The sequence below is a fragment of the Musa acuminata genome, chromosome BXJ1-9 (assembly GCF_036884655.1).
Source record: "Musa acuminata AAA Group cultivar baxijiao chromosome BXJ1-9, Cavendish_Baxijiao_AAA, whole genome shotgun sequence".
NCBI lineage: Eukaryota > Viridiplantae > Streptophyta > Magnoliopsida > Zingiberales > Musaceae > Musa > Musa acuminata.
In genome coordinates, this window is record NC_088335.1 from 10,405,593 (window position 1) to 10,433,551 (window position 27,959).

At 36.0% G+C, this 27,959-nt stretch overlaps 1 protein-coding gene across 1 annotated transcript; it reads right to left on the reverse strand.

Annotated features, from left to right (window-relative positions):
* Positions 1-1,460: 1,460 nt before the first annotated feature.
* LOC103998153 (separase-like) lies at positions 1,461-27,953 on the reverse strand. Its single transcript, XM_065082991.1, has 27 exons — positions 27,122-27,953; positions 26,857-27,034; positions 26,659-26,766; positions 20,132-20,266; positions 19,564-20,057; positions 19,285-19,399; positions 19,061-19,186; positions 17,235-17,531; positions 17,032-17,151; positions 16,718-16,939; positions 16,488-16,598; positions 16,199-16,345; positions 15,714-16,085; positions 15,524-15,613; positions 11,572-11,829; positions 11,371-11,494; positions 10,391-11,278; positions 10,002-10,242; positions 9,801-9,903; positions 9,466-9,654; positions 5,989-6,044; positions 5,661-5,890; positions 5,321-5,567; positions 4,693-5,086; positions 3,898-4,137; positions 2,360-2,447; positions 1,461-2,240 (listed from the first exon to the last, which is right to left on the reverse strand). Exons 1-27 carry the CDS (start codon positions 27,901-27,903, stop codon positions 1,720-1,722), a joined length of 6,876 nt encoding a protein of 2,291 aa, XP_064939063.1. The 5' UTR covers positions 27,904-27,953; the 3' UTR covers positions 1,461-1,719.
* Positions 27,954-27,959: the final 6 nt, after the last annotated feature.

Here is a 27,959-nt window from a genome sequence, read left to right on the forward strand (position 1 = left end):
CACACCTTCGGTAGAAAAGATAAGAGGCAGAAGAAGAAGAAGATATAGAGGAAAAAGAGAGAGACAGAAGGGGGATGAGGTGATGGGGAGAGTGAGAAGTGGTTGCTAGTGCTTGAAGAGACGCAAAGGTAACTGCACAATTAAATAAGGTTCCCATTTGGCACGAACTGCCCAACTCACCATTAAATATCATTGCAACTGCTTCCTCTCTCTTTCTCTGAGTGAGATATAAACCAAGCCATTAAACTGTCTTTGTCTCTCTCTAAACCCCAGTTACTGAGACTATCTTTCTTCCATTTCCCAGGAGGATATGGACTCAGTTACTGTTCCCGGTTGGTGTCAACAGGTGATACCTAATATGCACGCTTTTTCCCCATAACCCGACAAGGGACTGTAGCACACATTGTTGCTTCTCAAACTCCGCAAGCCTTTCATCATTGCCTTATTATTTGTTCCTTCAACCATCCCACTCCCCATAAGTACACGTCTTTGACTGTTCCCGCTCTTCTTGGATCTTAGGCCGTGGGTTTGTTGTCTAGGGTTTAGGCTGTGAGTGCTCTTTTTCCGATAAAGAAAGAAGGGTGGGGAGTTCTGTGCTGCTTAACAACCACATCACTCGTATGATGAGACTCATCAGATCGAGTCCTGTGAATGAACCTGTCTCCTGGACTGCAGTTTGGTCAACAGGATCCACTTTCGACTGTGGGTCAAACATATACATCTTGTCTCGTGGATATAGGAGAGCAGCATTCGGCTATAGGTTGTGACACTCTTCCCCAAGCCATCCTTCGAGAATGAATGCATGAGGTCTCATCTTACAGTCTCTGTCAACGAGAAAAAGAAGAATGGGAATTAGTCCGCACAGTTGTTCTTTTTCTAATGAAGAAAAACCCGGAAAAAGTCATTTAATAGACACATAAATGTCTCAGGGCTCAAAAACATATTCACCAATAATTTGTTGACTCCGATGATACAATTTACGCAACATCAAAGAAAATCCCAGAACCACATTAAAAGGACATCCATGTTATATTAAAATGCAAGGACAAATACATTGGTTAGGAACTTTGCAAAGATAGATTCATATTAATCCCTATCTTACCACTAAAATATAAGTAAATGTACTTTGTCTTGACTCATTAGTATTAAAAGTTTCCTATACAACCACAATTCAAATTTTTTTTGTTATATTCTCCAATATAAGTGAAAAGACCAGATAATGGCATCTTAGTCAATAGGAAAAACTAAGTCAAAGAAAAGATTCAAAAAAACCCTAATGAACATTATTCTTGTGGCTCTCGAGCCTGTTGTTTTATAATGCCCCGTTGCATGATTTCATTGTTGTAGCAGAAACACTAGCAAGAGATTTATGATGGCATTTCATTTCTAATACCTGTACAAAGATACAAGGGATATGTTCCAAATTAATTTTCCTAAAAACATGAAACACCAGATGGATGTAGGAAGCAACAATAGCACCTTCTATACAATTCAATGCAATATGCTACAATTATCGTAACATGCTTTAAGTATACAAGGGTATGTAAAATTTGAGTGTGCTAGGGTGCATACGCAGGAGTCTTTTTTTTTGTCTCATTGCCGAAACCAAGGCGACTGCTTAAGTTGATACGGCGTGAGACATACAATGCAGCATCCAAATGGCTAGGTTTGCCTGGAATATTCCTTCATGTACAAGGGCGATATTGCTCGGAGACCACTTCATGATGGTGATTTCTTCCATATAACTGTTGGTACTCCATAACAAACAGGAGATGCTCCAATCAGCATAGGGAGTTTGCATGAATCTCGTGCTTGGCTCATGAATGACGCAATCCTGTTTCTCCTGCAACCCCGGTTGCTGCCATCAGATAAATTACGCAACTTTCCATCGTACACTTTCCTTCTAGTCTTGACAGAGGTCAAAGCGACATCGTCGTCCATGCTCATGCAACTAAACTGTTGCACTAACTGACCATCCCTAGTGGAATTGCTAAGGGCAACTAATTCTTCGTGCAACCATGACTTAAGCAATGCCTTTCCGAACCGGTCAATATCCTTGTCTGTCACATCCCAGAGGTTCGCAATGACAGAAGGCGAACCAGCAAACAAATAGGAGAGAGGAGCACCTTGAGGAGCATAACACCCTCTATGCAGAAGTGAACCGCTGCTACAACCCATAAGAAGAGTGGCTGCACAATGATGCAATTTCTGAACTTCCTTTTCTGGAATATACTGGGTACCTGCATAAAAGAAGTTTTCAGGAATTAAGTCATTAAAGTAGCCACCCCAAAAAGCTGGGGATCTGAAGGACTGTTATTGTAGTAATAGTAGTCGTTGATGTAGTCTCAAATCAACATACCACTTCCATGACCAAAGTAAAGGAACAGATCATGATTTTGCAAAGCCATAATTAGCTCTTTAGTATCAGGAAGGTTTCCAGCTTTCCCCTGTAGCAAATTTATATGACAAAATTCTTGGATTACCGAACATAAAAAATCATGTAGACAAAGTACAACATGATAAATGATTGATCCAATACATGAGAGACCATAAGAAGTTTAATGACATTTTGGCCTGAACTTTATCTTTGGTCAAAAGAACAAACACAATGCAGCGGAAAAAAGGCTCCAAACCAACAAAACAAATCCATATCTGGAAGAAGTAAATTCTGTTTTACATGTAATCTAAGTTCCACAATCATTCTAGACACAACTTAATTGAGTGCCAATTAAGCAATCCCTATTCATTTTGCTGCATCTACAAGCAATTATTTTATATGAAAAAATCAAAATATCTACATGTTTACTTCCACTCATTAAAAAAAGATGCCAAAAAAATTTAATTCAGCCACATGTATGTCTTTTGCATTCAACATAACCAAATCAAACCATTGTAGTCACTAGAGCATAACACCAATGATATGGACATCGAGGCTATCAACTTCCTTGTGCAGCTCAACTGAGCCTCAAACAGCAAAAAATTGGCTGATTGCACAACATGGGTGAATTTCACTCCATTGCACTAGAACACAGTTTTTGTAATCAGGGTATGAAACATCAATATGACCTAAACATGAAAAACTTGTTTCAATGCCAGTGCATATGGAGTTGTTCTGGCCTCAATTCCAATGTCACAAAGGTCTTATGGATCCTCGAAGGAAAGAGGCTCAATTTTACTGATATTCTTTATTGCATAATTTATTCTAGACTTCATTTGAACAGAAATCCTTTTACAATTAGGATTTGTATTTTTTTTCTATAAAAAGAAGGCCAAGCCCAAGTTTTACGATTAAATTTTCATATATATAGTATCATTTTTTTCTCCCTATTCAAGTATTCATGCCTCTTCTCTCCTCTGTTTTTTTATGTGTGGGGACTAGAGCGAAGTCAGTAGGCATCAGAACGAATATTTGAAACTTGTGGAGAGGTTATCTCTACAATATGGGTAGTTGCTAAAGAAGGAACTAGAAACATGTTGATCCTGAAAAATTCCCACAGTGAGCATATTTTACATTGTGGTGAGATCAATGAGTTGACACAGATCAGGAACTTCTGTGAAACTAGCATAGCCATCGCCAAGAAGAGGGTTAGTTACCAACAGTGTGAATTTGATGTTCCAGAAATGATATGCATAACAGTTAATTGTAAGAATGCATAACTATGCCATGTGGATTTAAAATTTGATACAAATAATGTTTCCCAAAAGAAAAGGACAAAAAACAAATGTTTATGGCTCCCTAGAATATCAAATATAGTGACAAAAATCTGTCAAGATTACTGGAAAATAGAAAATCTTTTCTATTTTTCTTCGCAGTGCAAGGTAGGGCTCAGTAGGCATTAGTTAAATTTCTGAATGAACATGTGAAATCAAAAATAGAATAAGATTTGATCAGATTACCTCCAACTCTTGGTTTCTGAACCATTGCTCAAACTCCAATTGTGTATCATTGAGATCTCCACTAGGGTTTAACAAGTAGTAAGCATTTAAAGGGTCAACAGCAGGAATGATGGTGCCAAATCCGCTGTCTCTTTTGTGATGGGAACAGCTTTTGTCAAGTGTTAAAAAGATACTGCTTACGGATGGCATGCGATAAACTTCCTGACTCCTCAATATTGGTAGGTTTTCCCATGGCAGCATCTGCAATCATTTGTCAAGTGCCATCCAGCTTAAATTATTAAAAACAAAAACTGTCATTGATAAAAGAATAAGTTTATGAAGTCATACAACGAAGTGGAGTCATGTAAAAGTTTGCTGATGGATATTACAAAAGGTGCATCAATTGTGAAACAAATAAAGTTCATGGACACTTTTAATTAGTAAAATGTACAAGTTAAAAACAAGTATAAGAAATGCTGTTATTGCAATATTTGACGATGTTGCACAGGTCTGTATCCAGCTTTTACTGGTTTGATGAACAACCTGTTGCTGAAAGTTCCAAGAGTGCTAAAAAAAGAAGCATTCCTTTTGGACAGTATCACAAACATGTCCTTTGAAGATATAAGAGGTGCTTAATCTGCAGCTCTATTCTGAAGCATTTTAACCAGTAACCAGTATTTTATAGGGATAGGGCTCATGCTCAGGAGACAGCACAGAATTGAGCTTTCAAGATTGAAACTAGACAAGGGTCGATGCAAGAGAACATTAACTCACAAATCTCTTATGTAAGAAACAATTTTTATTTAGATGAGTCACCTGAACATCTGAATCCAGTACTATAATTACTGGCTCTCTTGCAACTTGTTCTGCATATTCAGCTAATGCTTCTTTTATTAAATCATGAATGAACTCAGTTGCAAGTCCTGTCTGTGCAACAGCAGAGAAAGCCCTAAACCTTTCCTCCCCGCAGCATGCACCCCGACCAAAATATCCCTTGTATAATAATAACTGATTGATGCACGATTCTGCATCAGCTACAGACTTCGCACCACCAATGATAGCACTGATGAGAGTATAATTTATTTCAAATCTGCCTTCAGATTTCAGAACATTGATTAATTTGTGAACCAATTTCTCAATACGGTCTGGGACTGAACGCTCACCCAAAAGCAAACAACCCCAGGGTCCCAACCATGAAATTTCCATGCTTCTGTATTAAAACATTTGTAGCAATCAGTTTCGTATAAACAATATCTATTTGGGGTGCAAAGTGTCAATGATGCAAGAAGCTTCCATGATATTATATAATTTAGTCACGCAAATAGTAAGAATTATGCTCATACTATTGCAACAAAAAAAACACAAGGTGCAAGATAGACATCAACAATAAAAGAAATGAAACAAATAAAAGGAGTAATTAAGAATAACTTATTCATAGTCTTACTTCAGCAATTTGTTTAGGCGGTTGTTAAGCATGGTTCTTTGAGACCACCAGCTAGCATTTTTCATCTGTATATCAGCTGCTGCAAAGGTCGTATTAGATAGTAATAAAAAGTTCTCTTCCAATAGCTGTTTATAAGATGGCAATATACAGTCTATAACAGTGTAACCCCAAGGGCAATGCCAGTGCTTGATAGATCCTGTGTCGGCATCACTGAATTTTTGGTCAGAAATATCTTCAAGTTGAACTTCTGATGAAAGGTAAAACAGAAATACTTCAGTTATATTTTCTTTTCTGGTAAGAAGTTAACATCTAATATTTTGTACATAAAGAACTAAATTACCTTCCTGAAGGAGATTCACAGGTAGTAACATAACAACTGGTTGGCTGTTACCAAGCAGTCTTGATAGAAGTATCCAAGCCGGAAAAAAAGAAGGTAGAAGTAGCATTTCACCAATGAGGTTTGCATAATCACTTCCGAGCATACTTAAACAGATGATTGGGATAGTAGGGAGACACTTGAAGAAGCCAGTTACATGTTCTTCAAGATCTTCGAGTTTTTCTGGAACAAACCTACAACCAAAACAGGGATAGAAAAAGAAATATGATGTTGTAACCATGTTAGTGTTGACATGAGTTAAAGAACAGTTTGCTGGTTAAAACATTTAAACCTGAAGAATTTGGATGCATCAGCAGTGTTCTCTGTCATGCTAGCATTAGGAAAGACCTGAAAGACGAATGAGATTTCTAGTTAAACAAAAAGAAATTTTTCTCCAAGCTGAAGAATTGATTTACTTGTACAAAAAGCTGTGAAAGGGACAAGTTAATGTCATCCTCACAATTTGATAATACCTAAAAAGTTAAGGAACCAAGATAAATGCATTCAGTACACAGATACACCAGTAAACCATAGAGTAAAGTTCTTAAAAACTCAAGGCACATTGAAAGTACCTCTTGGAAGCTAGATGCAAAGCGACACAATTTATTGAAGTATAAATGAAATATAACCAACATTAAATATTTGTAATAGCCAAAATATATTTTTTGGTTCATTAGCCCAAAGATCACATAGTTATAATTGTGAAATATAATAATTTTGTGCAAAAAATAAGCAGGAAGGAAGCTTAAGAGACCATAAAACTGGTAATAAAGGAGAAATAACAAATAAAGAAATAAATACAAATATGAGGCAACAAGTTGAGATTTAAGCCCACATGATCAGTTTCTATTTCCCTTCCAATAGAGGGAAATTTTCTCTTGTGGTTGTTTTTTCATCTGTCCTCAAGAAGTTCAAAATGTACTCCTTACCCATAAAACCAATACAATCGCTTGTACCACAGAGATGTCATAGCAAATAATGAAAAGAGAACTAAATATTGCAAAGGTGCACTAGGCCTTTTGATAAAAAAAAAATCAGATAAGATGCATGCCTTAATAAAACTGGTGAGCCTCATAAAAGCAAGGCCCAAAAAATGTGCTTTAGTGAGACATTTGCCATTGATCCAACCATTCCACCAGATTAACTGTTCATGTACAAGCTGTAACAACTGCCGCATGAAAAATGGCTCCTCCATCCCACCCCTTGTGGACTGTTATTTATCACAAAATATCAAGGTGAAAACTTCTAATCAAATTACAAGCATTTGCACTACTTATTTTAATAATCCTCTTGTTTGACACCTCTACTATGGCCTTTCTTAATAATTGTATTGAATCAACCACTTCCATCACTGTGATCTCTATTGATATGAGTAGACTTTCACTTCAACTGCTGATGACAATAAAAACATCCTGAAAGAGCACCGTTGGGTGCATTGGTAGTTGGAGATTGAGAAAGCATTCCACATACTCCTAAGTCCGTAGGGACTTAGGAATATGTGTCAAAAGGTTCTTAACAGAAAACTTGTCCTCCATCTACATACACTTGTGTTCCTTTTCTGATAATAAAAGCTTCGCTCCATTCTAAGGACCTCAACCCTCGTCTAGACTAATCCTCATTGAACAATACTTGAGGCAAGGACTTACCTTGCAACGATCACCCTTTTTGGAAAAAGTATTCTTAGTCTTGCCTTGCTGTTAAATTTGTGAACATCATCTTCCATTTTATAAAAAAATCATAGTGGACTTGGTTTTCATTCTTGACCTCAGCAAATTTGTCTCAATGACATGATCTGGGTGAGTGATATGTTGAAGTCTCCACACTTCTGTCATTCCCACGAAAATCAGATTAGGGACTTTTATGTAATCCAAATTCAAAAAGATATAATGATTATTCCTATCATGATTAGGGACTATTATGTAATCCAAATTCAAAAAGATATAATGATTATTCCTATCACAGAAACTCCTTAACTGTGATTAGAAATGAACTGGCTCCAATATATTTTTCTCATCTTCTCTTCATGTCATTTCATTATAAGCTTGCCTGATAAGCAAGATGCAAGGTCAGCTTTGTTGCTGCCTCATTCTAATCTTTGTCTTGTCGTTAGCTTTTGGTTTCCAACTTATGCTTCTGTTAAAAGACTAGCATGTCCCCCTTTTCATAAAATTAGATAAACAGTAAACCCCACAAATCCAAACTTGGTTATACCTTTCTGACAATTTTTGACAAACATGAGTATATCATCAAACTGGTGAGGAGTCATGTCCATTCACAATCAGATTAAATTTGACCTCAAAAGCACTTAAAAAGATTTAATGAAAGAGTTGCTGGCTGTTCTATCCAACAGGGCCCCTGGTCCTTGTTGCTTTGCATACATTGATTTTTTATTTTTATTTTGCTTTACAAGATCAATAATAACCTCTCTTTGCATCCAACTTGCTTACAAATGGTTTCTTTACAATTTTGCATATCTTATTGTTGAGTGTTTCCACTAACAAATGGTTCACCAATACGAGGAGAAGACTCCAAGAAATGAAGTGAGAAATTATTTAACAACTAAGATACCTTTATTGCAATAGATCAGAAAACACACAAGCATGCCCCTTGAATTTACAGAGAACTCAAATATAGGAGTTGTGAAAGAAAAGAAAGTAACATTAAAATTAGACTTTGTAGACTCCATAATGTAGATACAAGAATTAACTGCAAAAACCAGCTTGATAATCACCCAGAAGAAAAAGAATAGTCTATCTCATTCTGCATAGAAGTTGGGTTGAGGACTTTAAGTCTTCCTTCCAATAATGAATTAGATTAACCTTTAGTTTCGGATTCATACCCTTGATAGGAAAGCATTTAACTCTTCTCTCCAAATCAGTGTAGTTTCTTTTTCCTAATCCAATTAGCATTTAGAATTATTTGGCTGGAAAATTTATCTCCAACCTGTCTTGGGTTTTCTCCTTGTTTTGATCTAAGTCATAAGGGAAAAAAAAATTCCCCAGGGATATGTAGGAATCATACAGGCCCTTCTGGGACTCGTGCAGTATGAACAATGATTAACCAAGATGGCATTATGCCAAAATAGACCCAGGGAAGTCATGGGCTGAGCTAGCAAGTTGGTAGGCCTGAATTGTGACACATATCTAGGAATGAGTCAGAAGGATTGTAAAGAATTTCTAAATTCAAATTTGCTTTTTTGACAAAAGTCAATTGTCTAAAATTTAGTAATTGAATTTCCTAAACATTACTAAAAGTATTTTGAAATTTGTCAACAGTAATCCTGTTGAAAAATAGCATATAATAGAATACATTTATAGATACATCAGCATTAATTAAGGTGTGACATCTCATTCAAGAAATAGAAGTTAAAATTGATATTTTTAAATTAGATATCTTACCATGTTTTCTGTATAAATTAAAAGAAGAAAAAAATAAGGAGAAAAAAATGGGGCTAGGAGAGAACTAGTAAAACTTGTGGTGCAAGAATCATATAACTGATTCTTCATAAACACAGCTAAGTGGTTACCTCAAAATAAGAAAAGAAAAGAAAATGCCCAGTCAACTGCCCACTAAGAGAGTTATGGATTGACAGAACCATGTTTAAGATTAGTTTACAAAAATTATCAATAAATATTGAAAAGTCAAGCTATCAATGTAATAGCCATCTGAATAAAGTATATGCAAAACAAGTTCTGGCATATGGAAAGAAACCCTGCACAAACAGATTAGATCCATAATATCAAGGACACTAAATAAATCACCAACAAACCTCAGGAGTCTTAGAGCTGCAGGCCTTGTCCCTTGAATAATATTGGCAGTGTAGATACGTACCAACTGAGACTTGATGGAAATATGCAGCCCAATGGTTTAAAGAGATAGAATTTTCAGTTTGCAAAGGTAAAGAAATTGAACCATCAAGTGTCGTGAGCAGAAATATGGAAGAAAGTAGTCGAGAGACCTGTACCATAAAGGAAATAAAAAAACAAAACTGTCTCAAAGTGAAAAATCGTTGACAAAAAATGAAATATTGCTCATGAAAATGTCACCGCAATCAACTGATAAACAAGCTTCCATGGAATATAAAGTTAAGAATATGCTGAAAACCTTCTGAAAAAGCAAAGGGCTTTCTTGGCAGAGTATGAAGGCTCTAAGCAACCACCGAAGGACAGTGGACATCTGGATCTTGGAAAGACTGCAGCAAGGGATCCTAATAAACACACAGAAATAGATTAGAACAGTATCAGTCAACTCAAGCAATAAATATAGTAGAAACTACCTATATACTATTATCTAGTCCAAGCTCACCTGGGATGCTCTGATATGATGTTCTTCAAAGAATACCAACTCATGTTATACAGTACTGCTGCACGTTCAATATGAAAGAAATCACCTAAACTTTCATCCACAACACACTCAATTAAGCTGGAATCCGGCATTCCACAATGCTTTAAGGATTTCCAATTGAACATCACCAAAACACATTGACCAAACACTTCATGTACTTCATGCTCGCCATGCTTTCCATTGTGAGTACCTAAACACTTTGCTAAACAAAAACCACATACAAATAACTAAATGCCTGAAATGCATATTGATGAATGAACAAACAAATGGCATTCAGCAACTTCAAGGAGCAAATATGTCAAGATGGTGAACCATCTCGTAAACAGGCTTTTTTTTACCAAGTTCAGTACCTATCTTAAGGAGCAGCATCAGTACAAGACGCCGACGATGACATTCCCAATGCAGATGAATGATATTTTGCATGAATCCAGTTTCCATCACTTGATGGATTAGGCACCTCCAACACTCCATTTTGCTGCATTTCCATTCTTCTTTATCTCCACAATCAGCTTCAGCAGCCCCATTGTGTTCCTTCAAAAGCTCTCCACAACTGAATGCTTCAGTACAAAGCTCATGATTTGCAGACCCATTGAACTTGCTATATCCTACAGATGTGGCATTCATGACATTACTGTCTTGGTTACTAGAACCATTTCTCCTCGCTTTAGATTGATGATTAAGATTTTTTGTTGAGCATCTTAAAGATTTTTTAGATATGTTCTTGACTTGTGATTTTCTGTTTACAGTTTTCAAAAGGCTTATCTCATCAGATTCCTTTGGCACTTGCCGAGTATGAAAAACACTTTTATGGCTATTCAGTGAGCGGCAGATGTTGCATACAGATGAGTTTTCTTCCTTGGTAGATGAGCATAATTTAATTGTCTGTTGAATTCTGTTACTGGCTTCCTTAATAGAATCATCATTTTGTAATATGCCACCATTAGCTTCTGGTTTCTGACAGATGTCAATGCAACTCACCATCTCAGCAAGTTCCAGCTTTTCAAGAGCTGATCTATATAAACCCAGAGCATCAGATAAGCTTCCTGTGGACTTGATCTGAGTGCCTTTGTCAAAGAGACTTCTGTATAAATCACCAACTTGCATATCGATTGTAACCTCAAAGACCATTTTGCAGCGAGTGCATGAGATAATGTTGTCATACTCCACAAGCAGCTTCTTAGCAGATTTAAGCTCATTTTCGGCCAAGTCCCATTGATGTTTCCTACGATATAATTGACCTGACAAGAAGTTCCAGAATTGATGTCCACAAGCAAAAAAAACATAGATGAAACATCAAGGACAGCTAAAAGAGTATAAGAAGAAAACAAACCTAACAGCATTGTGAAAGCAATTGCAAGGACTGGGAAACCTTGTAAACAGGATATGTTTTTTCCTATTCGAAAAAGGCATTCTGCCTCAGCACCATTACCAGTTGATTCATGGATAATCCCGACCTGCGAGTTAAATTATTTGTGATATCTAAGAATAAACAGATGATGCTAGATTATAACTTAAACAACAAAATATGAACCTGAAATGTACTTTCAAGGTAGCATCTGAGAACACTCCATGGACTAAGAAGAGAGTCATCTAAGTTCCCTGATTTATTAAAATCTGGCCATACGTCAGTGATAACATTGCTAATTGGCACAAGGCTGATGTGATCATTTCTGTATTGAGTTACTCCATCAGACTTCGATTGCGCTGACTGTTCAACAACTGTATAAATGAATTTCCTCCGTAAAATTTTGTTTCTCAGAGAGAGTGCCTCTTTCGCGTATAGAAGAGCCTAAGCATCATATTCCCATTAAGATATCACAATATGCCAGAAAAAAAATTAAAACAATATACAAGATTGGAAGTATTAAGATGTATAGGTGAAAATGATCAATTCCAACTGATGTGATATAATGATGAAACCAGCTCGGCAACAAAAACTAAATGCGTGTACTATGTAGCCATTATTGTAGACAATGAACTTGGTGATAAAGTGATAGGGTGAAAAGAGTCAGAAAAGAATTATAGCATTAAAATTTGTGTTAGAAGAAGAGATATTGAATTTGTAAGTATTTATACCCCTCAAAAGGACTGCATGACCAAACAAATGGGAATTCTAAGAAAATCTAGATGGAATTAACCAGTTTATGACTTTAACTGAAATCTTTTTCATTGGAGAAGATTCAAATTGTCATATAAGGATTGAACAAGGAAAAAATTAAAGGAATGTTTTGGATTCGGGAGAAGAACGAAGGGAAAGTATAATTTTAGATTTTGCTATATCCTATGATCTTATAATCATTAATACCCACTTAAATTTTTTTAAAGTAATCCTAAGAAATCTTGACTCATCAACATAGTTTGATGCAAACAGATATATATTTTAGGAAATAGAAGAGGAAAATAATAACTGGCTGTCCTATGATTAGATGATGGAATTTAAAAACAATAATAATACAAGGCCTCTTAGAAGTAAGATTGAAACTGAAGAAGTTCAGAATTCGAATGGAGACAATACCAATACCATGTGAAGATTAATGACCACCAGAATCAGGAGGATGACAAAGGAGATTCTTAAGTAGTCTAAAGGAGAAGGCAAAGCTTCAATAGAGAGTTTGCTGTGGCATGAAGAAGTTCAATTTGTGATCCAAAAAATAATAATAAAGGTTTACAAAATTGAAAAAATGAAAAGAAAAGAATATTCATTATAGCTAAAAAGAGCAAAAAAGTTATAAGTACAACAAAATACAAAGTTAATGGTCATTCTTATGATAAGCATGGTATTAAGGAAAAGGAAAATGACAATTATCAGATTATTAAAGCTAGGGAAAGGAAGAATCTTAGTTAGGTTATAGAATATTTATAAATAATGAAGCCTGAAGGATGCTATTTAGTGAATGAAATGGAGATTAATGTAAGTTTGATACTTTGTTATCTTACACAATGAATATTCTACAGATATAGAGATAAGCAATAACAGTAAGTATAAAGTTCATATGTCTGTCCTAAATTCAGAACAAACAAAGCAAAGAAAACTTTCAAGAGAATAAAATTAATAAGAGAATAGGACCTGGTTGGTAGAGTTAAAGGAATCAACCAAAGATTAGCCTGACTAGTTTGTGAACAAAATTTTGATAATTAAATAAATGTCTAACAAATGGAGCAAGAGCGTTTTAAAGAATTGCTCAAGTTATGTAGAAGTTAAGCCACACTATGAAACTTTGAAAAAAAAAAAAAAACAAGATGACTAAAGGAATATTAAAATGTGAATAATTATTTTCGATAATCAATTTGGTCTATAACCCAAAATTCAACCATGAAAGGTACTTATTTATAAAGGAAATTAATGAAAAACTATAAAGAGAAGAAAAATATTTGCATATGGTTTCCAATCATCGAAAAAAATTATGAAAGAGTTCCTAGATAATTATTATGGTGAGTTTTCAAAGAAAGGGTTATCCAGCAATTATATCTATATATGATAAACGACATGTAAGATAGAGTTTTGTAATAATAAGAGAAGATAACTTCCATAAATATAGGGTTGTAACAAGTATAACCTCAAGATATCTTTGATCTATTATTCAACAAGAAAAAAAGTCCATAATTAAGTATTATGATATGTAAGTTTTGTAATAATAAGAGAAGAATTGAGTATCTTTAAAATGAATAGGCAAGAAACCCTTTTTTAAGTAAATGTCATAGATGTCTTGAATCTATTATTCAACAAGAAAAAAAAAATGTATAAAAAACACTGTTTATGAAGTAAAAATAGAATGTTTATAGTCTGTTGTGTGTGTGAACTTTTGCTCCTGACAGTAAATAAAATTTATAAGTTCGACGAGCAAGTATATGGATCAGAGTGTTAAACAATCAAGAAACTAGATGCATAAAATAAATAACGTAGTTGAGATGCATTTTCATGTTACAGGAAAAGCTTAAATAGAAAGGTTTTCATTTGTGAACAATTAGTTACAGGGAAAGGAAAGGCGTACGGGTGGCCCTCTTTGGGGGTAAAGGTGTCATGATGCTATCTTGCTTCCTTGGTTGTCTCGGGAGAGACAGATCCTTCTCTAGCTAAAATATCAATACTGCTTACTGTTGACTACATAACTCTAGCTAAAAGAACTCAACAAGTAACGACGCAAGACATACATTAGTGAGCTCTTTCGCACGACATTCTGTTGCTTGTTTACTTGTTTCATTCATATTTGAAAGAAGGACCGCCCTAGACAATGGTACTTCATTCTTGCCCAGCACAAGATAAATAGGCATTACCGCAACAGTGAAATCAAATCCATCTATCTTGCTTGCATTGTATGGAATAGATTAAAAAACACTGTATTGCTTACTTGAACTTATTGCCCGGTGCGCAAGCGCAACATTTTCTACCTATTGCTTGTTTCAGTGACTAGCCCCAATTTCATTGAATTTAAGATAGCTACACTAATATGGGAGAAAGTCAAAAACCACTAGAGACTCACTCCTATAATATCTGATTGATGTCGGCACGCCGAAGTAATAAGCTAACGCACCCCCTCTAAACACATAATGCTTGCTCAAACTCTAGTCATCCTGGGTAAATTCCCCTACACCTCCTACAAGTATACCCAAGCCAATATATAGGGATTTCCCACACACATTGGTACCGTAACCTAGCAGTGACAAAACATGAAAGAGACGCTCAACTCAAAGGGACTAGATAGGGACACTACACCTTAGGGAAAGACCCACTCAGAGCATCTAGCCTTTGAAAGCAACTACCATGCGCTCCCCCTCGTTTTAGCAAAGCCTTTTGTAAGGGGACGTGGCTCTTCAGGCCTTTGGCTCACTTTTCCAAGTTCCAACTTCTTCCCTAGCAGTTTTTCTTTGATCCGAAATCCGTTATTGAATTCTCTCTTCATAGGGCAGCTAGAATAAAACTTGTTGATTGAAAGGTCTTTCCAGCTTTTTGAAACTCTTCTGGGTTCGTTGGAACACTCAGGAAAGAATTCCACTGGCGCGGGCAATCCTGTTTTCATTCTCCAATTCTTGTACAAGTCTAACAGAGTTCTTAGAGTAGACTTGGCTCATCTATGTTCTTCATTTTAGCCTAAGAACATAGACTTGCTCGCTCCTATCCTAAGAACATAGACCTGCTACTATACTGATCTTATGGGTTCAATTGAAAAGAAATGACAAAATCCCCTAAAATTATACAAACATGTTTAAAGAAATCCTTTTAAATTTTGTAGTAGATGAACCAAGTCTATTAGATTTAGCAGTACAAGAGAGAAAGACATACAAAGAATTTATTAGAAACATCAAAAAAGAGAATTTTTTGCTTGTCCCTTTCCCTTAAAAAATCCCATCAACCATAGCCATTCTCATACTCAAACATCAATGAAGCTTCTACTATCATGATTACAATTAGAGTTCAAACCTCCTGGAAAACCCTGCCTGCAGTAAATATATAGAGAAATTAAGAACACACCCATATACATTACCTCAGAAATTCTTCCATTGGAGAAAAGCCTTTCAGACAAATCATGGTAAAGATAAGCAGCAATGAAAGCAGATTGATAGGTGAAAGGAACCTAAAACAGAGAAACAAAAGGCTCAATAGAACGTAAAGTACTTTCTCCGATCCATGAAGACAAAAACGATTAGAAGTTTAGTCATTTCCAAAAGAATTACCTCAGCAACTAGGGATGTTGCAACCTCTTTAACTTCTTCGGTACTAATTTGTGCACCGAAAGGTCTTTTGGAAGAATGTCCAGTTGCTTCAGAAAGAACAAAATCATTTGGGAACAACTTCTGCAATAACATGCATTGCGATGGAGGATGTTGTTTTATGCAATTTATCCAATAATCCAAAAAGTTGACATGTAAACCAAACTGTTCTGAGATGTTCAAAACAAAAACTTCATCAATTGGAGAGCTACAAAGTGAATGGTTAAGCCTTCTGTTAGACCATAGCATGAAAATGCATTTCTCTGACAACATATTCTCCGGCATGGAGAATCTGATTATCACCTTACAGATTTCAAGTTGAAATTTCAGGCAACCCTGAAGAGTGGCATAATCATAGTAAAAGTTACTGCACAGAATTGATACCAGCAAGCTGAAAGCAAGAAAGTTTTGACAGACAAACAAGAGCATCTCCAAAGTTATCATTTTACCTTTACTGACAACAAATCAACCATAGAGCATAAGAGGGCCAAAATACTCGTTGTTCCCCATTGATGGTAGTTGCTAGGAGAACAATAACCTTGGACATTCATTTCCGACCATAAATTCAGTGCGCAATGAACATTATGCAGGATTACCTGTCCAGACACAAAAAAGTTAAGATACGGGAAATTCTATTGTAGTTCTTAGTTCTTACTCCCTCTGGCTCTAATATCCACAAAGACAGCATCACTAACATTTGCTTCAGAGAGTCCTAAGAAATGCTCATAGAAAACTTACACCACAGTCTTGATTAGCCTCCTGGGCACAATGTGCATACAAGATGTATGTGAGGGCCAATTGATGAGAAACTGAAGCAATATCTTGAGAAGAATCATCAGTTATGAATCTCTGTTACATTTAGAATGAGATGTCAACCACTTATGGGCATGAGATTGAAAACAATATTATGCAAAAACAAAACAATCTAATAAAATGTGCAATAACAGAGAAGGAAAAAAGGAACACACAAGTAAGGAAATAGCTTCAGAAAGGCATTCAAGACACTTGCTTAAGCCTTCTGTTCCATGAGCCCTAAAAGTCCTTCCTTTGGTGACTAAAACCCTAGATCTTTGCAGGTTATAATCTTTCGAGGTATACACATCTTTTAAAAGAAAATCCATAACTTTTAATTCCATTTTTTGACATAACTTTGGATTTCGAGATTCCATCAGGTTATAGGCAACAAGTTCCTGCAAGAATTCAGAAAGCACTCAGACAATTTGCAAATAAAACAAATTACCAAAAATTAAAGCAATCACAAAGAAAAAATAAGTGTCCAGACCTGCTCAAGGATTATGCTTATTATTTTCATTGACCAAGTCGAATGATAGTCCAGTAGTGAGGAATAGAGAACTGGTGCATTATCAACCGCATCAACATCCTTAAATTCTTTACATGTGATCTAAGCTTACAAAAGGAAAGTCAAAAATTTAGGCCAACCTTATAGCAGAAAGTAAAGACTATAAAATAAATTTACAGTGTTACCTTAACCCACTGTTTCATCAAGGTCAATAAGCCAGTCATGTCATGGAGTATATCTTCAGCAGCAGAGAGTTTATAAAGACTTTTAATGATGATTTCTTTTATGTTTTTGGCACCACATTTGTAAAGAAAATCAATTACTGTAGCAATCCTCGACAATGCATCATTAATGGCATCTTTATATTGAACTTCAGCCATATTATCGCTGTAGACTCCCTTTGACTTAGATGAGTACATACCGCACATGAGTTTGACATATGTCCATATTATTTCAATACACAATTGTAATGCTTTTGACGCCTGAAAATGAATGATGAAGACTTTTAAATATGCAAACGGTCAGACATCTATTAGAAGCAAATAAGAATATCATGATTAAATGAGACGTAAATTATACAAGGACAATGATAAGAAGAAAAAACTCTTCTGAAATGGAATATAAGCTAAGGCAAAACCTACATTGGAGATACATGAGCAGCTGATTGAGCCAAAAATTGCACAGAAAATAAACCAATGCAATTCAAATAAGTACAATCCAATCAAGATCCATCCCACAGGTTGCATACCCCTGCCCCTCCACCCTTCCTTTCCTCCTCATTATTTCAATTGTCACCATCTCATAATCACAACGGGAAATGACAACTCATTGCTTTACATTCTACAGTAACATCCTTCACCTTCCCTCAAGGCTTAAAGTATCAGTTTTTTGCTTGGCCCAATCCGTAAAGTTTACCTTTTCAACATCACAACTTGAGTTTCAATACCTTCAGCTAAATAAGTTTTAGAAAATAATAAATGAATCGAAATAAGAAAGAGCAAGATAAAAAAAGTGGCCAAATGTTTTTAAAATGTGTCTATTTTCCTTGGAAAATTTTTAAGCCGCAGAAAGTATTATCAAAGAACTTCACCAGAAATTAGGTTGAAAACATAAATATAGAAAATTCTGAGTTATAGAGTGATCATTTTCCCTATAGAATACAAACCATATGGGTTATCCAAGCTATACCTCGAGAATATACATATTGTACAACAATGTGAACTTTTCTTGATATGGGCTCCACAATTGATGACACAGTAATACGAACTTTGAGTGTTAGAATTACATACTTAGGTGGTTTGATTGCATTCTAGTAAATAGCTTATAACACCTTGTTTATGAAAATGAAATAGTCAGAATTTTAAAACTTAATACAGGCAAATAAAATAAAGGAGTAATTTGCTCCCCTCAAACATGGTAAGCTATCACTTCATTTCTATAACTAGAATAGGAAAATCTTTGCACAGACACGTGTTCATTCACCTAGAAAAAAATAATTTACCAGAAAATCTCAAGAGTGAGAGCTGAAAATTAATAAACTAAAATCAATTAGCTTATGTGAAACTTGTATTTACGGCAGTAACTACCAAATTGCATTAAAAAAAAAGAACTTATAAATTTTAGACCAAAATTAGCTGGAATTTAAAATTAATTCAGTGTTGGTCAACTATTCTGTTTTAGGCAACATGGATAGTTATCAGTCAAAACATTGAACCTTAATACAAGTAAAAGAACACTCAAACCATGGTCCAACTAGGGTTTATAGATTACAGGTGAGGAGTTTTGTGTCAATCTAGCTTTACACATTTTATTCCAATGGCACCCATATTGAATTGTTTGTTTCAAAATTTTCAAGACAACATAAATGCACAGCTTTATTATAGACATCTATACAATGAAAAAAAAAACACAAAGAAATTGGCGAGTATATAAAGAACTTCCATATTATAACTGGCTAGCAAAGGGAAGAAGATATTACAGTCATATAGACATATACTAAAGACATGCATACCTTCTCCAACCATCCATTATTGTAACATACAGCTCCAACATTACTAATTGCTGAAATAAGAAACTTCAGCTCTTGAGGCTCAATCCATGTACTTGAAATGATACAATTGATGTGAAGAAGGCTCTTCTGAAATAAGAAAATAGCACCATGTGGCAGAAAAGTGTATGAGCAGATATTAGATAAAGGATGAATTATTAAATTTGACATATGATGATCAAAATGACCTGGTATTTTCCACCAGTTAGAAGGGAGATTCTGAAAGCTGCAACTGCAACTTGAAGCAATGTTCCATGGCTTTCATTTAACCTCTGCTCCACCCTCTCAGATATATCACTATGTCTACATGTTGACAAGTCAATAACATCACTCATAAAAAATTTAAAAATAAATGAAGAATTCTTCATAAGCTATTAAATATCATGATTAGAATATGATCCAGAATAAATCAAGAAAATTAAAAGCATGCCGATGAACTACCAAAGAGATATTTTTCATACTCTTACCTGGAGGCAGCAAGTATTAGATCAGAAAACTGATGCAACACCTTCTGAACATAATTTAAGGTGTCCGAATGAAGAATAGATTCTTGTTCGGGAGTCAAGTTTTTCCAAGCTGTGTTTACATTTTCAACTATTGGCTTACATAGAAACTCCAAAGCATCTATATATGAAATTAGCGAGGCTTTTCCATGTGTCTGCATACAAGCATCAAACTTGCCAGATTCTGAAGCCACCGCCGGCAAAACCCTCGGGTCTTTGATCTCACTATTGAAAACTGTTTCATTTACATAACTTGACATGTGAAAGCTACTTGCTAAACTGTCCAGTATAATAGACAATTTTTGCAGATCAACTCCACAGTCATGAAATAACATGATAGTGTTGGCATTATTAGAACTATGGAAATCACTCACACTTTCTTTAGGCTGAATACTGCTAAATTTAAAGTGCAAGCCACTAGCATAAAGAGTCAAAATTGATGCAACAAGGGAGGACACCTGAGAAAAGCAAATATTATATTTCATTGAGTTGATGAAATTATAAACTCTGAAATAACAAAATGGTCATGTACCTGAAGGACATCTTCACCTTGTTCATATAACAGGTTTGCTGAACTCCTACATATATCTATATTGGCAGCACAAATTCTGCTAGCAAAATATGATACAATTTCAAGAAACTCATTTACAGCTTCCAGCAAATCAACCTACATAATAATACAGGTAAGTGAAGCTAAATAATGCACTGATGTACATAGAGTAGTATAAAGCATAAATTCATTGAATTCATCTACATAAAAGACCAATAAGACTATAAGTTGAATTTTCACATCATAAGACCAATATTTTTGTACCAGCATAAACTAGTGAAATGTTTTTGTCTAATAATTGCAACTGAATTTCAGTGAAGATCAGTCAAAAGTCAGACTAAAAACAAGGACAGGAAATATTTTTCAAATCTTCTTAACTAATAAACTCTTACTCCCAAGTGAGTTAAATTATAATTGAAAAGCTTTTGGGATGGCTTTTTCATTCATGTGTGCTGGCACATCTAGAAGCATAAATCTACAGTATTCAGGGGAGGCCACAAATAGCCTAAAGAAATCCTAGATGCTCTTAGTTAGTTCAGAGCAAGGTTCATAATTTCATACCATACCGAAGCATTGAGCTCAGCTCGGTACGAGTATACGAAGCGGTACGATCTGACATACCGCTCGATATAGATATAGATATAGATATAGATAGATAGATACATATATATAGATAGATAGATAGATATATATATATATATATATATATATATATATATATATATATAATAAAAAGGTTCAAAAATAAGAAAAAGAGCGACGTCGCCTCGTTTATTCTCCCCGCGAAGCCTTGACGACATCACCAAGGCTTCTTCTCCCCACACGGATGAGAAGTCGCCGACGACACCGAGACCTCATCGCCTCAGACGAGGAGGAGGCGACATCTCATCTATGGCGTCTGGCGAGGGAGGGCAATGACGGATCGAGATCATCAAGGGAGAGTGACACCGGATCTCCAGGTTCTCCCTTTTCTTCTCCCTCTTCTTCCTTCTCCCCCAGTTAATACCGCCTGGTGGCAAGCGGTGACGGTTAAAATCGACCATCACCAACAAATTTCGGATGGTAATGGGGCGGAAACAGTCCCATTCGATGGTACCGCCCGATACGGGCGGTATCATTAGAAATTAAAAACCTTGGTTCACAACTCTAAGAAATTATTGTCCCATGAGAAAAGGTTTTACCGTTTGATTCTTTTTGTGACCACCCTTATAGTTAGTGTTTTCCTATTCTCTTTCCTCTATTCTTCTCTTCTATTCTTTTGTACTTTCATTTGATGAAATAAAATGAGACTTTCTGCCTCTGCCTCAAAAAACAATATTACCTTTGCCTCAAAAGGAAATAATCTAGTAAAGTACATATATCAACAGTATAAATAACAATAACAACAATACCAAGCCATAATGTCCCAACCATTTGTTATAGACTACATAGATATTTTACCATCATGCCAGTGAAGAATATAAGCCTTCCAATAAATATTTACTATATTATATTTTCTTTAGCAAATAACAAGAAAATGCCCATGTACATAGCAACTCACACATAAATAAGTTGACTTTGCCATCTAGATTTCTTCCTGCCTTTTCTTGTCTTTCAAATATATGAAAATTAATAATAAACATATTGCTAATGGTCTGTATCATCAAGGTTCTGGAACCAACTTATCCCGCAACAAATTAAAACATCATTTATGAATCTTAACATAACACTGGTAAGCTAAAACTTTGACTGTTGTATCATGAGTTAAACTTGCACATACAATTGTGTCAAAGGACAGAGGCGAACAAATTAAGATAAAAATATTTGGACATACGATCCAATCCTGAAAAAGAAAAGGTTGCCTTCGGCTATATTTTATTCTTAGCACTAAAAAATAGCACAAAGAGGAGTTAAAGTTTATTAAATGAAAAAACAGAGATACCATGACACTAGATAAATTGTGATAACAATAAATCTCAAGAGAGTAGACCAGATTTTACAAGGAAAAAAAATCAGAGAGAGACAGAAAAAGAGGAATAATACCTGGTGCTTGTTGCCCAGTTAAAGAATTTAATCACAAGAAAATATAGAAAATAGAGTTAACATAAATACATAGAACAGTTAGGGTAATGAACCAAAAGGAATCAATTTTCATTAGATTGAACATCTAGAAAAGCCAACTTTCTACACAACAGCCCTGTAATATATAAACATCCAAAAACCCAAACCATAGACATATAAGAACTCCAAAATAAGCAATAGTTATGCGAGAAGAATTTTCCTCACTAACAACTTCATAATCACATTGATGGGAGCTCACTTAGTTGGTCAATCCCCAAATGTAACGTGGTGAGCATCCAGTGTCAGAATTAATAGTTCACACCCTTGCCAATATCAGTCATTAGTGTTGATCCAGATGGATCGTTGATGGGCTTGCCTCATAATATTCACAAACCATCACTCGACGCATTAGCTGTACACTAACAAGGACTCTCCTCAACTTCCCTTTATCAACTATGCATTTATTTCCCCGCATTCCTCAACTCAAACACCAACTTAAGTATTGGAGGACCCTGCTGAGGTTAGACTTCCTAGCTCCAGGTTTGCATTCCGACCAACTCATTCTGAAGTGATGCCCACTCAATGAAAGAATGACGTTATGTCAGATAACACATACCATGTCAAATAAATGATTAAAAAGTGCAACACCACACATAAACTTCCATCTAATGTTACATCAAAAAATTCACCATACCTGAATCCCGAAGGTTCACTTTAAATCTCATATATAGATATATCTCATATTCACCATATCCAAATACCAATGACTCATTTAAAAGGTGTCCATATGGTTATTAATAAGAAGCCAAAGTCAAGAAGTCATTTATTAAAAGTGAAAATTTTCAAAATGATGTTAGAATTGCGTTATTTAAATTCCATAAAAATGACCAAAATATACTTGTATTTAATCCTATGGACCAACAGTTAGCACATAGCTGTTTGATTGTTTGTTTGATCAATTAATGTTATCATAGACCACTGGCATATCGATACTGAATGACCACCAATGATCAATGGGTCAATGGTTATTCAATTGACACCAAGCTCTCATATGACTAAAAGAGGGTCAACTGATGGCTAATTATCAATCACCTATGATTCTGCAATAGGTCGACGATCAAACTATTAACTGTTGGTAAACAATTAAATATTGAGCAAACATCAATCATCAGTAGATCAATAGCCATCATGTGGTGATCATGGATGTTTTTACATCTGACTAGTTCATGATTGTCGAGGGTTAACAATCAACTTACTGTAATTACCAAGCTAATGATGGGATAGGAGATTGTCATGCATGGTGGGTAAATAAAGAAATCGATTGAGATTAATGGTAGCTCAACAACTAAGTTTTTTGCTATAAAAAATGGAAATTATATCAATATCATCCAAGCCAATCCAATTTTAGCTGATTTCTCAATCGAATAGCTAGAAATAGATTTCAATTAGTATAAATCTATTGAATTTGATCAATGTTCGCTAGTTTTTTTATAGGTTTAGTCAATTTGATAGGGACAAATGAAGAAAAAGAGGGGAGGTGCAGAATGAAGCAAAGGATAAGAGAGCAGTTGAGATGGAGGAGTTACGAAAGGAAATATATGACAATGCACAACATAGAAAAGAAGGCACCAGTAGTATTTCATTTGTTATTTATTGCAACCAGTGCATTGTCATTTACCACCACTGCATGGTGTTTCCACTGCTATATAAAAGAGATCGGAAAGGATATAGAGAGAGGAAAGGAGATGAACAAAGAGTAGGTTTTGAATTCTTAAGGAAATAAGAATATTATCATGGAAAAGAAAGATGTCAAACAATCTAGAACTTATCTCAAATTCCACAAGTGCTCTATTTCGACCATATTCCTATATCTTTAAATTACTCTTATTTTAATGCTGATTATAGAAATATTAGTGAGACCAAGGAGTAAAATCTAGGTCACATATTGATATGGGTAATCAGATGGACCGAGACAGTACTGGAACCTATAGTGTAACAGTATGGGTCAATACTGTTGAATTTGGAGTTAATAATGAATAAGAATATGATTTTACCATCAATGGCACACAATATATGCTGAAAAAATGATAAGTAAATTAACAAATGATGCATGTATTATAGACATCTAATCAAAAATTAAATTTCATACCTCACTAAATAGCCTACTACTACCACCAAGATTATTGATGTGATTTCAATGAGATGTAGTTCAAATCTTCAATTTACTCAGTTGTAGATGAATATTATAATTTTAACGAACCTACTGGCGAAATTGCTGATGTTTGGTGCTGATGTTTGGTGTGTATTGATGAAGTAAAATAGTAACAGTCATGACCTCAGTGTCATCAATGTAATAGTTGGGATAGGTACAGTTGTGGCAAGTATGGCAAAATGATCAATTGTTATGATATTGTTGCTCAAGGGATTCATGTTGGTAGGAAGATTGCAACCAGAAAGAACTTTTATCTGACTCAATATCTTGTAAGCATTCTCTCGTCTCCATGAGGTAATCAATTACCTTCCTTTCTCCTTGTTTTTTCCAACCATAAGTAACATTGTCCCCCTGATTCTCGTATTCATCATGGATGGATGATGTAGATGTCCATCTGTCAAGGTCCTCCCTCTAGGTTTCTTCTGCAGATTTAGGACTTTGGGCATCCAATTTTGCTCTACTAGCCAAATGATGCTTTATCCTAATTATTTCTCCAATCTAATTAATGTAGTCACAATGGATGCTCTTGTCAACGACAATGGTAGTCTGCACTTAATCAACATTTATTATTCTGATAAAATTTGTCTAAAAAACCAAAAACTTATTCAGTGCAAGACTATAAAAATTAGACTTGATTTGTAAAATGGTTGACACCTGATTAGATCTACACAAATCTAGACAAGAAGCACAGGTGTAGGCTAAATTCATGCAAATGTATGCCTACTCTATAAGGATCTAGGTTGGGCCCAAGGAAATTTAGACTGAATTCACTCGGATAGATACTAAATTTAAACAGAGCTAAGTAAGATGCATGTGTATTTAGGCTGAATCTGCATGGGTCTAAACTACATCAACCAAATCAAGGCTGAGTTGTACAAATGTTGCCTATATTGATGCAAATAGAGACCAGATTCATACCTATCTAGCTTATATCTATGTGAATTTTGACTAAATCTATGGGGATCTAGATGGGATCTACATGAATCTTGGGAAAAAAATCCAAGTAAATATTGGTCGGACTTGAATGGATCTTGGCTGATTCATGTAAATTTTAACTGGATCCCAGCAAATCCAACTTCGAAGGATGTACATCTATGTTAGATCTGCATCGATATGGTCTCATTTTGATGAGATATTAGGAGAGGGAAACACATAGATATAAAATTAAGTTGCTATCTGATTAAGAGAAAATAGTACAATAATAAAACTAAATAACAAAGCTTCAACTAACCGAAACTATGAAAAAATTTTGAATTTGGACTTCGGATGCAGCTTCATTAAAGAAAAAACCAAGTAAGGTTTCTCGAGTTTGATTCTCTATTTGCTAAATTTTAAAGTTAGAATTTAGAAAGAACTAATGACAGATTGGAATCCCTAACATGCCTGAAACAAGCAATAGGCCCAATTTGATATTATTTTTAAAATTTAGGCATTAAATATTCCCCTCTATCACTTTGTCTGTTGGGCAGGAGACTGAGAAGGGCTTTTGCCTCGTGCTGGCACCCCCTGCTCATGCTGCTGACGCTCACTTAGTAGTTCTTCTCCTCCTAGCTTGCTCCTCCTCCTCCTCTTCTTATTAGTCTTCTCTAGTTCTTCTCGCCCTCATCCTCCTCTTACTTTGACTCCTTTCCTCCTTCCCCCCTCCTCTTCTTCATCTCTTGTTCCTCTTCTTTTTACCCTCAACCTCCCCTCCCCTTCTTGATGGTGACTGGTATATCAGTGTACCATGTGTTGGTACGCTGATACATACCAAATCTGTATCAGTTTGGCCCCAGTGACCGAAATTTTGAACCATGATCTTAATCAAGGTAAGAAACTAGAAGTTCAACTAAGTCTCCTCACCTACTCCTACTGGTATACACTTTAAATAATCCATCTTCCTATTATATTCAAACTAGTTCCCCACCACTATTTTACAACCATTTTAAAGATTTTCTGTAAATCCTTTGTTTACACAAATCAATGTCCAAAGTTCATACATGACACAGATAGGAATAATGATATGAAGCAGCAGGAATATTTTGAATTGCATAATAGGTACATAAAAAATCAAATCTCATTATTTAATGAGAACTTAGATTTACATGAGATTTACACAAATCAATCCAAAAACAATGTGTATTAACATGAGTCAAAGGTAAGTTTCCAAGTATCTTTGGTTGCAAAAACATAGAATTTTCATGAGAACTCCAAACTTATAGCATTTATTATACTGGAAATTATTGATAAAAGAATTAACGGGAGAAACACATATCACCTTGCAGCTACACACAATAGACTCCAGAGTTAAATTTAGAATGCCAAGCAAAAGGAAGCTCCCACCAGCCCACTGCAAGTTGATAGATGAAGTGATCTTTCTCACCATCTGCTAATTGGAAATCCAATAGTCAGCATCCATTTAGACAAGCATGTTTAAACTAAGAGAATATAACCAGACTGTTATCCTAGTACATACACTTGCAAAGCGATCTACTGAACGAGATATTATACACTCCCTCAACATTCTGAGGCAAAAACGTTGCACCAGCTCTTTTTCAAAATCTGTGTATTCTTCAACTAAGAAAAGTGAACACTTGTACAAGGTATTTACAAGCAAAACCTGGTACTTCTGAAGTGCTTCTGGATTTAAGAACCTGCGATGTATTGCTTTTTTCTTCTTTTGCTTGATCCACAATTTTGGAAAGAAAACTAAACAGTATGTAATAATCTGAAAGACATACCGAAGCCATGGCTGAACCTGATCAACCAGAGTCAAAATTCTGTCATAAGCAACTTCCTTCGTGATCTTACTCTTGTACGCACAGCCACTGAGGACGGTAATGACCTCGATAACCAGCATGGTGATTTCCGGATCATCAGCACCAACTTGTTGTGGATCAGGTAAGAAGCAACCACCACCAGCAATCTTCATCTTGCGCGACTTGGGCATAGAAGCAGCCTCGACCAGTATTGCCCCGAGGCTCTCGAGGAGTGCCAAAGCCTCCTCTTCAGCCTCCGCGTACCTCCCACAGGCTTCCAAGCAGACCACAAGCCGGCCCCTCTGGAGGTGAACCGAGTACGGCTTACCAGCGAGGCAAGGGCCAATGCACGCCAAGCAATCAAGCAAAAGCCGGTACACCGCAAGAAGCTCCACGATGCGCCGGTCGTCCACGTCGGCATTGGTCGATTTGGGGCTCTTGCGGAGGAGTGCGGGGAGGTGTTTCAGGGCGCGGCAAAGGAAGGGTAGAAATTGCTTCGCAAGGGGGCGGAGCGCCGCGGGATCTGGTTCCAGCTTCTTCTTCTTCTTCGGAGGGCCTCTCTTCTTGGGAGCGGCGGTGGCGGAGACGGAAGACGATGTGGTGGTGGTGGCGCCCTTCTTGGTCGCGGGTGGGTTAACGTTGTGGGAATGAAGAGGAACGAAATCGCCGAACGGGAGGAGGAAGGAAGCGAACCGATCATAGAGGCCTCGGTAGTCGCAGCTCTGCAGGGCATCGAGAAGGAGAGCGGAAGCGTCGGGCTCCATTAGCGGTGCCCGATCGAAACCAGCGGGGGGAGGAGTGATGACGAAGGGAGCGGCCG

Bases quoted from the DNA above. Each gene is read 5' to 3' on its own strand.
- LOC103998153 (XM_065082991.1), bottom strand. From the start codon at position 27,903: ATGGAGCCCGACGCTTCCGCTCTCCTTCTCGATGCCCTGCAGAGCTGC. The intron at 27,035-27,121 runs GTATGTCTTTCA...AATACATCGCAG, and splicing joins CAGGTTCAGCCATGGCTTCG to GTTCTTAAATCCAGAAGCAC. The intron at 5,087-5,320 runs GTAAGACTATGA...GTTTTAATACAG, and splicing joins CGCCTAAACAAATTGCTGAA to AAGCATGGAAATTTCATGGT.